We start from the raw sequence: 14,103 nt of genomic DNA on the forward strand, positions 1-14,103 counted from the left end.
CCTGTGGAGGCCAGGCATATAGTCCAGGGGCAAAGGCCTTTGCCTTGCATCCTGCAGACCCCGGTTGGAATCCCCAGCACCGCTTCTAGTCCTATGAGCACTATTGGCTCTTGAGAACAAAGCCAATAGTTGCCCCGGGCCTGGCTGAGTATGGCCCCCAGAGGGAAAAATAATTCAGTCTTTTTTTTGTTTGTTTTTTGGCTTTTTGAGTCAAACCCAGCAATACTCAGGGGTTACTCCTGTCTCTGCACTCAGGAATCACTCCTGGCGGTGCTCGGGGGACCCTATGGGATGCCGGGCATTGAACCTAGGTCGGCTGCGTGCAAGGCAAACGCCCCACCCGCTGTACTATCGCTCCAGCCCCAACAATTCGGTCTTGAATCGGGGTGGGGGAGCTGTCTGATCAGGGAATAGTGCGTCAAGGAGGTCCCGCGAGGAAGGCGTTCTCAGCTAGGGTTTGTAGAAGGGCGCCAAGTCCCCCGCGCGTGCAGAGAGCTGAGAAGAGGAGGAAGGGGAGCTGGTCTGAGCTCTGGGTCACAGCAGCCACAGGCAGAAGCAGTGGTGGAAAATTACCCATTTCTTCATTCCACCATCTGCCCCCCCACCCCCTATTCCCCAGAGAAAGCAGAGGGACGGAAGCATAGCCAAGGAGGCCAACCTGTGGGGCCCCCAGGACCCCGAAACACAGTCAGACAGCACACCCGCACACAAGCTCCCTGCGTGTTCCGGGGGGAGACGCCAGCACCAGTCCTGCCCCAGTCTGGGCTTTTGTCCCCTTCACGGGCACATGTGGGGGTGCTGTGCTCTGATGGGGGGGGGCAGAGTCTTTGCAGCTCAACCCCGCCTCGCCCTCCTCCACCATGGAGGTGTTTCCACAGACACCCAGCGGCCTCCCCCCAAGGCAGCACTGAGCCTGTGTGTGTGTGTGTGTGTGTGTGTGTGTGTGTGTGTGTGTGTGTGTGCGCGCGCGCGCGGGGCGGGGGACACGGACCTTGGGTTCTTGCAGGTCGTGAGTGCAGCTGCTGCTGCTGTGGCCGGCAGGCCTGCGGCAGGAGGAACTAGGTACTGCGGTCAGTAGCTGGTCTCTCCTTTCCAAGTCTGTGCCAGGGACTGTGGGCAGCCAGCGGCCCCCAGGCTCCTCGACTGCTACCCCCACTCTGAGAAAACTCCCCACCTGGCTTTCACGGCTTGAGGCCACAATGATGACAGGCCCACCTTGATACCTGTGTTTAATAGCGCTGTCGTTCCGTTGTTCATCGATTTGCTTGAGCGGGCACCAGTAACGTCTCATTGTGAGACTTGTTGTTACTGTTTCTGGCATATCGGATATGCCACGGGGAGCTTGCCAGGCTCTACCGTGTGGGCGGGATACTATCGGTAGCTTGCCGGGCTCTCTGAGGGGGACGGAGGAATCGAACCCGGGTGGGCCGCGTGCAAGGCAAACGGCCTACCCGCTGTGCTATCAATAAGTGAGAGAAATCTGAAGAGGATTTCCAACATGCCTGTCGTTGTTTTGCATTGGGTGGGTGGGGGCCATACCCAGTGGTTCTCAGAGGTCACTCCTGGTGGGCTTTGGGGGAACCATCTGGGGTGCCAGGTGTTGAACCCAGGTCAGCCACATGCAAGACAAGTGTTAATACCTGTGCTATCTCTGGCCCAGGATTTCCGTTTTTTCGTTTCCATAAATTTTTCATCATCTTTTTTCATCGTCATCATCATCATCATCATCATCATCATCATTATTATTGTTTGTCCCGTCCTGCAGGACTAGTCAACGTGGGTAACGGGGAGAGGGTATGCGAGTAGTAAAAGAGAGCGAGAAGCAAGACAAGGCTTTTCTCAAGCAGGCAAAAGCAAAAGCTCTTTATTTCTCTCAAGCTAGTTTTTTTTATAATTGATTACATGTGGAAGCAGGCAAAATGGGGGAGTAACAATACCTGCACATTTTCAGTGACACAGGGTGCAAGCCCTAACAGGGGGCGCATGACAATTATCTCGGGCGTTGCTCAGAAACTTTACACGATGTGTTGTACCATTTTCCCGAGAAGAGGTTAATTTCTTAATATGAGGACATTTTTCCAAAAAAGCGTTGGGTCCTTAATTGCAGATCAGGCTATACTGACATTTTGGCTCCCGGCAATTGTTATTTTAGTTTGGGGGCCACACCTGGTGGGGCTCAGGGCTTACTCCTGTTTCTGCATTCAGGGGATCATTCTTGACAGGGCTCAGGGGACCACCTGGAGTGTCAGGGATCGAACTGAGGTCATCTGTGTGCAAGGCAAGTGCCTTACCCCCACTACGCTATTTTTCTGGCCCCAGAATTTTCTTTTTTTAATTAAATTTTTATTTTAAAATTAAATTATTTAAAAAATTTTGTTAAATATTTTGATTTACAGTTATTCATAGTTGAGCTTTAGGCATAAATGTTCTAGCACTAATCCCACCGCCAGTGTCACCCCCTGCCTCCCACCAGTGTCCCCAGGGTCCCTCCCCCACCCCTCTAACCCCCAGTCTGCCACCTTGACAGGCTCCTTTTCTGTTTTTTTTTTCTTTTGGGCTTTTTGGGTCACACCAGTAATGCTCAGGGATTACTCCTGGCTCTGCACTCAGGAATCACTCCTGACAGTGCTCGGGAGACCTTATAGGATGCCGGGGATCGAACCTGGGTCGGCTCCGTGCAAGGTAAATGCCCTACCCACTGTGCTATTGCTCCAGCCTCACGATTCCCATTTTTAAGGCAAAGAGTGAAAAGTTCAGCTTGTGTTTCTCCAACAGAAGCCACAAGTGCCTCCCCCCCACTCCGCAGCCCCTCTGACCGGGAACTCTCTCTCCCAGCTGTGTTTGTGTCATCTCGTTCCCGCTTGTGCGCTCCCTTAGGGTTGTTTTAGGTTTTAGGTGTGATTCTGTGTGACTTGGTAGGTTATTTTGGGGGGTCTGGGAAGGCTCGAGAAACGTTCCATATAAAGGAATGGTATTTCCGTCCCCGTTTCAAGGCCATTTCAGCTTACACAAGCTCTCATGGCAACACGCCGCTTTGGATAGCGGGGAGGAAACCTGCATCTCCGTGTCACGCTTTGGGGAAACTGAGACCAAGTGTCACAGGAAATGTGCCCTAGGTTGTGTCAAACAATTCAAGTGGCCACGCCAGCCTTGAAAGCATCCCGGTTTGGGGCTGGAGCCATAGCACAGTGGGTAGGGCGTTTGCCTTGCACGCGGCCGACCCGGGTTCGATCCCCAGCATCCCATAGGGTCCCCAGAGCACCGCCAGGAGCAATTCCTGAGTGCAGAGCCAGGAGTAACCCCTGTGCATTGCCGGGTGTGACCCAAAGAGAAAAAAAAAAAAAAAAAGCATCCCGGTTCACCGTAGCACCACCAGCTTCCCCACTAAGCTGCTGGTGCAGTGCCCCACTAGAGGGGTGCGGAGGGGTGCAGGGGCCCCCTGCAGGTCCCTAGCAGAGCTACTGAGCCACGTACGTCACTCTCCACCCTTCTCCCCTCTTCCCGTCCGCAGGGGTGGGACTCCACCAATCATCCCCACTCTGGGTATTATGTGTCTTTGGGGGGAAGGTTGGTTGTTGTTTTGTTTCTTTTGTTTGGGGGCCACACCTGGCAGTGCTCAGCTGCCTCTTGGGAGAGAAAGAGTATGGAGTTACCCCCTTCAACAACTTCCCCCTGAAGCGGGGACACTCGAGAGAAACACAGTAGTCAGCCCGAGGAAAGCTGGAGGTCTCCACATCCCAGACCCCCACCCGTGAGCTGTCAGGAATCTGGGAAACTTATTGTTATCCCCCCTCCCACCCCTACCCCGCCATGGAGCACTTCCTTACCCGGCCCTCTGGCAAAGAGAGACTCAGGAGATGCAGCATCTTCCTAGACTGTCACTGTCACTGTCATCCCGTTGCTCATCGATTTGTTCGAGCGGGCACCAGTAACGTCTCTCATTGAGAGACTTAGCAGTTCAAATACCACCCGTGCTCGGAGGGGCTGAAGCGGCAGACAGAGGCGCGGGTCCCAGCAGAGAGAGGGGAGTAGACCCAGGCATCTCCTTCCACTGTGCTCTGGAGGAAAAGAAAGCGCACCCCTAACTGGTAGCCCTTGCTCATTTCTCCAGTATTAACACGCCACTCTGGATGATGTATTTCCTTTTTTGGGGGGAGGGGGTTTGCTGTTTTGTTTGTTTTGTTTTGGGGGCCACAGCTGGCAGTGCTCAGGACTTCCTCCTGGTGCTGTACTCAGGGATCACTCCTAAAGGGCTCAAGGGTCCACATGTAGAGTCGTATCGGGAGAGACGGTATTGACTGAACCCATGTCGGCTAGGTACAAAGCCTGCGCTGTCTCTCTGGCCCCCAATCTTGGACATTTTTCAGCTATAAAGGACACATCCTTGAGCGTGGGGCTGGAAAGAGATGGGCCCCACCAGCCACGCTGCTTCCATTCATCTCTGTCCTGTAGCTAGTAAACTCTTTCAGCACCTTCAGAATCTCCATGTCCTTTCCCAGCAGAGGACCGGCCCTGCCCTCAGTCAGGGGCCCTACCCCAGCCTCTGACCTTCCAGCCTTTAAATTCTCCACCCTCCACGCACCTTTCACATGAAGCCTTCCTGGTTCTGCCGGCCTAGGCCCAGATCTTCTCAAGCTGGTGCCACCCCTCTGCCTCACAGCCCTAAGATCTGACTTTACCTCCTCGGGTGAGGAGCCAAACTGGCATCCTCTCGCGAGAGTGGGGCTTGTCTGGCCTGTAGCAGTGCCTGGTGCAGGGGAAGAGTGTGCTCAGGATCTTGGGGGAGGGATGGAGGGATGAGAGTGAGTGAGAGGTCGCCGAGCTGACGTTTAGGGAGGAGTAGGAGTTGGTAAAGGGGGCTGGAGTAGAGCGACAGAGGTCTATGGCTGTGAAGTGGTGCCAGAAAATATGCCAGGGGGGCATCACTTTGAGGGGTTCTGTATCACTCCCTGGGGAGGCAGTGATGCTGGCGGGGTCTCTGGGTGACTTATGTGAAGTAGGGGGAAGAGAGGCGGCAGCCTTGAGAAGGGACTCGGCTGTTTCTCTCGCTCCACCTCTGCCGCACAGCAGGGGCAATCTAGGATAGATAAGGGTCCACTGTGGGCCGGTCCTAGAGCTGACCCAGGGCTTTCGGGTCTGTCGCCTTTGCGACAGAAAAAAGAATTTCAGGAGCAGATGAGCAGTGAAGTAAAAATGGGTTATATTTGGAAGTTCTGAGGAAGGGGGTGGGATGGGGGATAAGAGAGAGAGACAGAGAGAGAAGAGAGAGTGAGAGAGACAGAGAGAGGAGAGAGCAAGAGAGGAGAGAGAGAGGAGAGAGGAGAGATAGAGTGAGAGAGACAGAGAGAGCGAGAGAAGAGAGAGAGAAGAGAGATAGGAGAGTGAGAGAGACAGAGAGAGGAGAGAGCGAGAGAGGAGAGAGAAGAGAGAGGAGGGAGAGTGAGAGAGACAGAGAGAGGAGAGAGGAGAGAGAAAGAGAGAGAGAGAGAGAGAGAGAGAGAGAGAGAGAGAGAACATGGATGGACTTCCCCAGCACGGAGATGGAGCCCCAGCACACATCCCAGTGTTAGCTATAAAAGTAAGAAAGTCCACATCTCAAAACGGGAGATGCGGGTGACACATGTGCTCAGGTGCCACATGGCCTTGACAGCAACCATGACACAGGCAGCACTTGGGCTCGGACAGCATAAGTGGGTGCTTCCTTTGTTCAAACTGCCCCCAGGTGGGGCTTTCTAGCTAGGTAAGAGTCTGTTGCTAGGGTGGTTGCTAAGGGGTAGAGTTGAAAGCAGTCCGTGGTCTTCTTTGACATTCCTTCCCTGGCCTTTATTCCTGCTGGAGCCTCTCTCAGAGGGCGGGGGGTTGGTGGGGGGCCCAGCCTTCTCTGGGTCCGTGCTAGCGTCTGGTAAAGGTCTTATCAGGCCTTAGTTCCTGTGTCCGCAAGGTGGGTCCTTGGGGCTAGTGGGTTTTATTACTTCCCAAGAACTCATTTACCACTGGGGGGCCCTTCGCTGCCTGCCTGGCTCAGTGGGCTGGGCCACACTGGGAGCAGACCCCGACTCCAGGCCCAGGTGTTGAGTGGCAGTACCCTTCTCCACACTCCCCATCTCCAAGTCAGGAAACCCAGCCCTGGGCAGGGATGTGTCAGGAACCAGAGGAGATTGGGGGATAAAATGGGGCATGGGGGTGCACTCAGCTTTTCTTCTTGAGATGAGGAGGCCCGGTGTATGGTTATGGGGACCCACCCTGAAAATATCAGTGCCTCCCCTCCTTCCCAGCGGGAGAATAGTAAAAATTAGCCAGGACCCAGCAGGGAGCAGGCCACAGAATAGAACATTCTGGAATGCTGACTACGCACCGGCACTCTAGAAGTCCTTGCTTGGAATCCCAGTTTCCCTCACCAAGTTTGGTTATGTGAACTTGAAGCAGTTTGGGGTGATCATTTTATTTGTTTTTGCACATTGAGGCTCCTTCCCAGTCCTGCCACAGGCTGGGCCTGTTGCTCTACTGCCTGGTCACGTCTCCCAGCCCCTGGTTTGGGGACCTCGGACCAAAGAACTTAACCTCCCTGAAGATGCTTCATTCATCCAATGGGAGCAGCAACCATTCTGAATTTTTATGGGCTTGTCAGCACCACAAGGATTCTTCAGCCTCGAGCACAGCATGGGGCCACTTACTGCACTGGATCAACAGGGGACACTCTTTTATTTTCATTTTTTCATTATTTTTATTAAGGCACTGTGATTATATCACTGTCATCATCCCATTGCTCATCGATTTGTTCGAGCGGGCACCAGTAACGTCTCTCATTGAGAGACTTATTGTTACTGTTTTTGGCATATCCAATACACACGGGTAGCTTGCCAGGCTCTGCCGTGCGGGCTCGATACTCTCGGTAGCTTGCCGGGCTCTCCGAGAGGGGCGGAGGAATCAAACACGGGTCGGCCGTGTGAAAGGCGAAAGCCCAACGGCTGTGCTATCGCTCCAGCCCATACTGTGATTATAGAGTGCTCTTAATAGTGACTTCAGTCAACATTTCAACTCCAACCCCCCTCCCCACCTAGTGTCAGCATCCCTCCGCCACTGACCCTAGATTCCCTCCCACCCACTCCCAACCCCGAACTCCTTAACAAACTCCTTCTTAAAATTTAATTCTTGGGTGGGGTGGGGGTGGTAGGGGCGTTGAGTCACACCCAGTGGGGCTCAGGGCTTACTCCTGGCTTTTGCTCAGGCATCACTCCTGGCACGGGTCGGGGGACCATATGGCATGCTGGGGATGGAACCAGAGTTGGCTGCCTGCAAGGCCAGCATCCTATCCACTGACGACTAAAGCCCCTTTAATTGTAATTCTTATAGTGGGGACACATGTTTATAACAGTGTTGGCTCTGAGGCTGTTGATGCACATTTGCTTCCCCTCTACACCACCCAAGTGTTCAGGCCCCTACCACCGCCCCTGTGTTCCCCCCCACCCCCCCGCCCATCTCCTCCCCTCCCACACACTCTCATTTTGTAATCCAGGGCCACAGGGTTGCCCATGTTGATCCCACCCATTCCCTTGTCTTGCTACTCTGCATACCACAGATGAGAGAGAATATCCGGTCTTTGTCCTTTTTTTTTTTTTCTGACTTCCTCTACTTAATGGAAGTCCCGTCCCATCCAAGTAGCAATGAAGTGCATGATTTCACCCTTCCTTGGGGCCACATCATATTTCATTTGTGTACCCACGCCACAACTTCTTGGACCGCTCCTTTGTCCGTGGACACTTGGGTTGTTTCCGTAGCCTGGCTGTAGTCTCAGCACGGGTTTTTTTTTTTCTTTTTGGGTCACACCCAGCGATGCTCAGGGGTTACTCCTGGCTTTGCACTCAGGAATTACTCCTGGCGGTGCTTGGGGGACCATATGGGATGCCGGGGATCAAACCCGGGTCGGCCGTGTGCAAGGCAAATGCCCTACCTGCTGTGCTATCGCTCCGGCCCCTCAGCACGGTTTTGAACAGAAGCCTGCATTGTATCTTTGTGAATGAGTGTTTGTGTTTGGGGAATACTAAGCAGTGGAATTGCTGGGAGCCTTCCACGCTGTTTTCCGCAGACACTGGACCAGACATTGCTGCCAGCCGTGAGGCAGGGGTCCTTCACCATCACAACCCATCAACCCTGATTGTTTCTAGCCTTTTGGCGGGGGAGGTCATACCTTGTGATGTTCAGGGCTTATTCCTGGCTCTGTGCGTGGGGATCACTCCTGGTCAGGATCAGGGGACCATATGGGGTGCCAGAGATTGTACCCAGGTCGGCCGCGTGCAAGCACCTTACTTGTGGAAGGTGCTTCCTCCGACGCCACATTTTCGGTGTTCTTCAACAGTATCATTCTCACTGTTGTGAGATGGTGCTTCAGTATCATTTTTATTTGTTTTTGGTTTGTTTGTTGTTTGTTTTTTGCTTTTTGGGTCACACCCAGCGATGCACAGGGTTACTCCTGGCTCTGAACTCAGGAGTCACCCCTGGCAGTGCTCAGGGGACCACATGGGATGCTGGGAATCGAACCAAGGTCGGCCGCGTGCAAGGCAAACACCCTACCCACTATGTTATTGCTCCAGCCCCTCATTTTGATTTGAATTTCCCTGATCAGGGATGAGATCAACTCTTTTCTCTCTCTTCTGCCCTGATCAAAGGGTGACTGTTCTTTTTTTTTTCCTTTCTTTTTGGATCACACCCAGCAATGCTCAGGGATTATTTCTGGCTCTGCACTCAGGAATTATTTCTGGTGGTGCTCAGGGGACCATAGGGGATGCTGGGGAATCAAACCTGGGTGAGCCGCATGCAAGGCAAACGCCCTCCTCGCTGTACTATTGCTCCGGCCCCGGGTGATGGTTCTTACTGCTCAGGTTGTCTTCGAGGGGCAGGATGTCATGGTCGGGGTGCAGGGAGACACCACCGTGTCACTGCATCCCGATCCTAGGATTAGCCAAGAAAAGGGACAAACTGTCAGCACTCCTTCCTCTAGACCCCTTGCTCCTCCCCAACGCCCTTTCCACACTCAGGTTTTAGTTGAGGCAAAAGCTCAGAGAGATAATGTGACCTGCCCTGGCTCCGAAAGCTGTAGAGGGGCCAGAGAGATATCACAGGGCTTAACCACCTGGACCCAAATATGGTGCCCTGAGCCCCAGCAGGAGTGACCCCCACGCTCAGAGCCAGGAGTAAGCCCTGAACACTAATGGATGTACCCCTCCCCCTGCAAAAAAAAAAAAAAAGCAAAAAAAAAGCTGTAGTACCACACTCAGATCTGCACGTCCATTCTTAGAGGGCGTGTTCAAGCAGCATTGAACTTGGCCGGCTCTCATTTGATTTTGAGTTTGTTTTTCGGGGACCACACCCAGCAATGATCATTCCCCAGCTCTGTGCTTAGAAATCACTCCTGGTGCGGCCCGGGCTCCCCACCCCCAACCCTACCGTCTGGTGCTGGGATCAAACCTGGGTAGATCACATGCAAGGCAAGCTCCCTGCCAACTCTGCAGCCTCTGGCTCAGATGTTGATGAGTGACTCCTCCAGTTTTGAGTCTTCGTGTGTGTGTGTGTGTGTGTGTGTGTGTGTGTGTGTGTGTGTGTGTGTTTTGGTCTGGTCAGTGTTCCCTAAGCCTCAGTCTCCTGGGCACTCCCCCTCCTCCCTGCCGCCCAGAGAGGAGCACCAGTCCCTGCCAAGCCTCTCCCGAGGGTGGGTGGCTGGTGAGATAATGATCTTATCATGCTTGTTGCCTCTTGGAAGGCAGGCCCTGGAGCCTAACCAAAAGCGCTTTGGTTTTCCTCCCTGTTCCCTGCACATTCCTTCTGCAGATAAATTTAGCCAGCCCTCTCGCTGAACGGCGGCCCAGGATGTCGACTCGCTGTTCTCGGAGTCGGTGGCGGAGCCCTGGGCTGGGAGCACGGATGCGGGGCCTGGCCCCTCTGCGAGCAGCCCTTGGCCTTTGCCCACGCTTCAATGTGATGAGAGCATGTGCAAGCGCTGCCCCTGCCCTGGGCAGCTGCGTGGCCTCTGGGGGCCACGTGGCATCCATGGCTCTGGGTCAAGGGCCTGGGCTTGGGCGAGTGTGGCTCAGAATTTCCATTCCAGAGATTTTTCTATTCCAGAGTCAGTCTTCCCACCTGTAAAATGGCCCCGTGGGGGCTATATCCATGGGGTTGCACTGAGATGCTTCTGCTGGGAGCTGTGCACTGTTTCTTTGTGTTTTTGTGGGCTTTTTTTTTTTTTTTTTTGGTTTTTCTTGGCTTGATTTTGGTTTTTGTTTTTGAGCCACATACCCGGCTGTGCTCAGAAATCACTTCTTCCAGCGGGAATTATACGGGATGCCAGGGATCAAACTTGGGTCAGCCAAATGCAAAGGAAGCCCTCAACCTGCTGTACTACTGCTTCGAACCCACCCTTACCATATATTTAAAGGTCTGTCACCCCATCCATCATTCCTGGCCTCCAGATATTTGCTTCCTTTTTATTTGGGGGCCACACTCAATAATGCTCAGGGGCTACTCCTGGATCAGTGCTCTGAGGCTACTCCTGACAGAGTTTGCAGGGATCGTGCAATGCTGGGAATTTGAACTTGGGGCTCTTGCAGGCAAAGGATGTGCTCAGCCCCTGTAAGCCACGAGCACTGTGGGCCCTTTCCTCCTTTGGGCGCCCTCATACCTCACCTTACTCCTGGGATGCTTGCCCCAGGCACTTGCCCACTTCATAGCTCTGGTAGGAAACCAGAGCGTGGCCCTTTGCACGGAGGAGCACTTTGCCCAGGCCAGACACACCCAGAAATGCTCCGCCTGTAGAAGCCTCCTGCCCGGTGCAGTCTGAGGCTTGCTCACCAAGAGACAGCAGGCAAGTCCCGTCACCACCCCAGGCAGCGTCAGGCGGGGGTCCAACACCCACCTCGCTGTGCCTGGGGAAATTTCCGGGCAGTTGTTCACAGGAACCCTGGTACACCCACAGGGCCCCCACAGTCAAGGCAGAGAAGGGTCTTGCGGACAGTCCTGATCTTGGGCGAAACTCGCACTGAGTGTCAGAGGGTTAGTTAACCCTGGAAGCTTCCTCAGAGCCTTGTTTGAAAATCAGAGCGATCAAGGGCTAGGGAGAAGGCTTGAAGGGCTGGAGCAGCTGCTTTGCATGAAAGAGGCCACGTGTAATCCCCATCACTTAATGATCCCCCGAGCACCAAGCTTGGAGTAGAGTATCCCGTGAGCACTCCCAGGTGTGACCCGACCATCTCTGCACCAAGAAATTAATAGCGTAGTCACATCCCGTTGCCAAGTTTGCATCGAGGGCGGAACAAAAGGAGCTTGTGGGGGCTGGAGCAATAGCACAGTGGGTAGGGCATTTGCCTTGCACGCAGCCGACATGGGTTTGAATCCCAGCATCCCATATGGTCCCCCAAGCACCGCTAGGGGGGCTGGTCCTGCTGAGCCAGGAGTAACCCCTGAGCATAGCCGGATGTGACCAAAAAGAAAAAAAAAAAGAAGCTTGTCCAGGGCTCTGTAATCAGGACTAGCCCAGCAGCAGCATGCCCTGTCTGGCCTGGCTGTGTCCTGGGCCCAGCTGGAACCTTGGCCACACCCTTGGCTCTGTTCAGTGTTGGGGGCCACCCTCTGAAGCCACAGTGTATTTTGGATTCTGCTCACTCACGGTGACAGTGTCTCAGAGAGGGTAAGTAGAGTAGGCACGCGGCAGAGCCAAGCTTTGAACAATCATTACACACACACACACACACACACTCACCCCTCTACCCTGCAGGCGTGGAGGACTCTGGCAGGCAGGGGTAGGTATTGGGCAGCGAGCCAGGCCCAAACGGTTCATACTGAGGAAGACATCAGGAGGGTGAAGGAAAGGCAGAAGGCACACCACTACCTCCCGCCGACCACTGAGCCAGGCTGGAGTCCAGGGCTCCTGAGTGCGTGAGGTGCGGAGATTCTAGGACCCTGAAGGCTCGAGCAGGCAGCCACAGTGCCCCCCCTCCGCCTTTTCCGTCTGGCCTCCAGGTTTGCCAAGTACTACAAGATGGAGAACGGCAGTGAGTACCGCACCCTCCTCAAGGCCTTCGGCATCCGCTTCGACGTGCTGGTCTACGGGAACGTGAGTCCCCGGCTGCTGGGCTGGGCGGGAGGAACCACAGACTCACCCTAGGGGGCAGAGGCTCCTCAGTGTGTGTGTGTGTGTGTGTGTGTGTGTGTGTGTGTGTGTGTGTGTGTGTGTGTGTGTGTGTGTGTTGGCGGGGGAGGGGGGCTGGTTCTGCCGCTGTCCAGGACCGAGACCCTCAGCTGGTCACAGCAGCCCCAGCCGCTCAGCTCTCCTGGGTGGGTGCGGGGGCACCCACCAGCCTCGGGGAACCTCCTGCTGCAGACCCTCTCCGGTGGGCCGGGCGGCCTCCGCCTCTCCTCACCGGCCTCGGTCTTTGTGCATCCAGGCCGGCAAGTTCAACATCATCCCCACCATCATCAGCTCCGTGGCAGCCTTCACCTCCGTGGGAGTGGTGAGTGGAGGCCGGCTGGCCGGCCGGTGGGGTCCCGGGGTGACCATGCTGCTGGCTCGGCGGCCACCTCTACCGTCTCCCCCTCCACAAGCACACTCGGTCCTGCTCGGCGCGGCCTCAGCCTCCACACCTCCCTCTTCTGCTGGAGGTGTCGCCGCCGCTCCCGAGTTCCCTCTGCTCGCCTGGGTGGTGGGGGCAGCTGGGGGAGGGAGTCCGGACGCCAGGAACAGAGCACAGCTTCCAGGGACTCCTTATCCCTCTGTCCCCCACCAAGTCCCCGCTCTATGGTGCCCCCCTGGATGCCTGGGCGGCGGGGCCGCCTGGGGTCAGTGCATGAAGCCCCTGGATCTCAGAGGAAACGGCCATCCTGGATGACACCCCGGCACACGCAGCTGCTCTGTGTTAGGCGGTGCCCCTCCCCCACTCCCCCGAGCGTCCGTCCCCAGTTGCCCACCCTCCTGCCAGTCCCCTGAGCCCCCCCACCACCTTCTCCCCAGGGCACTGTACTGTGTGACATCATTCTGCTCAACTTCCTCAAGGGCGCCGACCAGTACAAAGCCAAGAAGTTTGAGGAGGTGAGGGGGCCTTGGGGGGGGGGGGGTCCGGGGCCCGACTACCCCAAGCTTCACCTTTCTGGGAGTTCCCTGGGTGTGGGGTATGCCTGCTGGGTGTCCCAGAGGAGGTGGGGGTCCTGTAGACATGTCCCAGCGGGATCCCCTACACTGGGGGCTGGGGGGAGGTGCCCCGAGGAGCCGGGCACACAGCCGGGCCGCCGCGAGCCAGCCATCCTGCCTACAGGTCAACGACACCACCCTCAAGGTGGCCGCCTCGGCCAACCCCGTGTACCCCAGCGACCAGGCCACCGAGGAGAAGCAGTCCACGGATTCGGGGGCCTACTCCATTGGCCACTAGAGCCTCTTCCTGGGGTCCCCGTGCTGGCCTTGGGGCTCCAGGCCTCCCCTAGGGGAGGGGGAATGAAATGGGGGAGGGACCCTCCCATTCTGTGTCGCCTGCAAGGGCGCTTCTGTCAGGACCCCCAATATCTGAGCTTCCCGGCATCCCCCAAAGACCCCCCCCTGCTAAGACCAGTCCCACCCTCACCCACCCCTTATCTCAGTCCTGCCTGCTCCCCAAGACCCCGGGGCACTGCTCCCAAAATCCCTCCTGCCCCCCAAAATAGATAATCATAGGAATGATGAGTCCCAAGGCTCAGAGCAGCCTTCACAGTTATCCCGGAACTTAGCGTAGTCCTAGCGCGTAGACTCTAGTTTCCTTGTGTTGAGGCACCCCAAGGCCCATCCAGCAGGAAGAGAGAGAGAGAGAGAGAGAGAGCCGGGGCCCAGCCCACACCCCCTCACCCTTAAGACATCAAAGATCTGGCTGCTGCTTCAGCCTCGCCCAGCTCGGTCCCGGTCTGCTCAGCTCCGATGGGGGAGAACCCCGGGCTCACCCCAGAAGCCCTGGCAAGCCCAGGGAGCCAAGAGTCCTTAGCGGCTCTCACCCCGGTGCAGGAGGAGAAGGCGTGCCTCGCCCCACCGTTCTGCCGTGCTCTGCCAGGGCCCCACCCTGCTGGTGCGTCAGCCCCTCGGCAAGGCCAGGCATC

General features: G+C 55.8%; 1 protein-coding gene across 1 annotated transcript in view; it reads left to right on the forward strand.

Annotated features, from left to right (window-relative positions):
• P2RX3 (purinergic receptor P2X 3) overlaps window positions 1-13,450 on the forward strand; it is a 33,668-nt gene extending 20,218 nt beyond the window's left edge. Inside the window, exons 9-12 of the mRNA XM_055143144.1 lie at window positions 12,010-12,103; window positions 12,435-12,500; window positions 12,998-13,075; window positions 13,299-13,450. Of these exons, the coding sequence (XP_054999119.1) occupies window positions 12,010-12,103; window positions 12,435-12,500; window positions 12,998-13,075; window positions 13,299-13,412 (352 nt within the window). The 3' untranslated portion in view covers window positions 13,413-13,450. The remainder of the gene's footprint in view (window positions 1-12,009; window positions 12,104-12,434; window positions 12,501-12,997; window positions 13,076-13,298) is intronic.
• Window positions 13,451-14,103: the final 653 nt, after the last annotated feature.

Source organism: Sorex araneus, chromosome 6 (assembly GCF_027595985.1).
Source record: "Sorex araneus isolate mSorAra2 chromosome 6, mSorAra2.pri, whole genome shotgun sequence".
Classification (NCBI taxonomy): domain Eukaryota; kingdom Metazoa; phylum Chordata; class Mammalia; order Eulipotyphla; family Soricidae; genus Sorex; species Sorex araneus.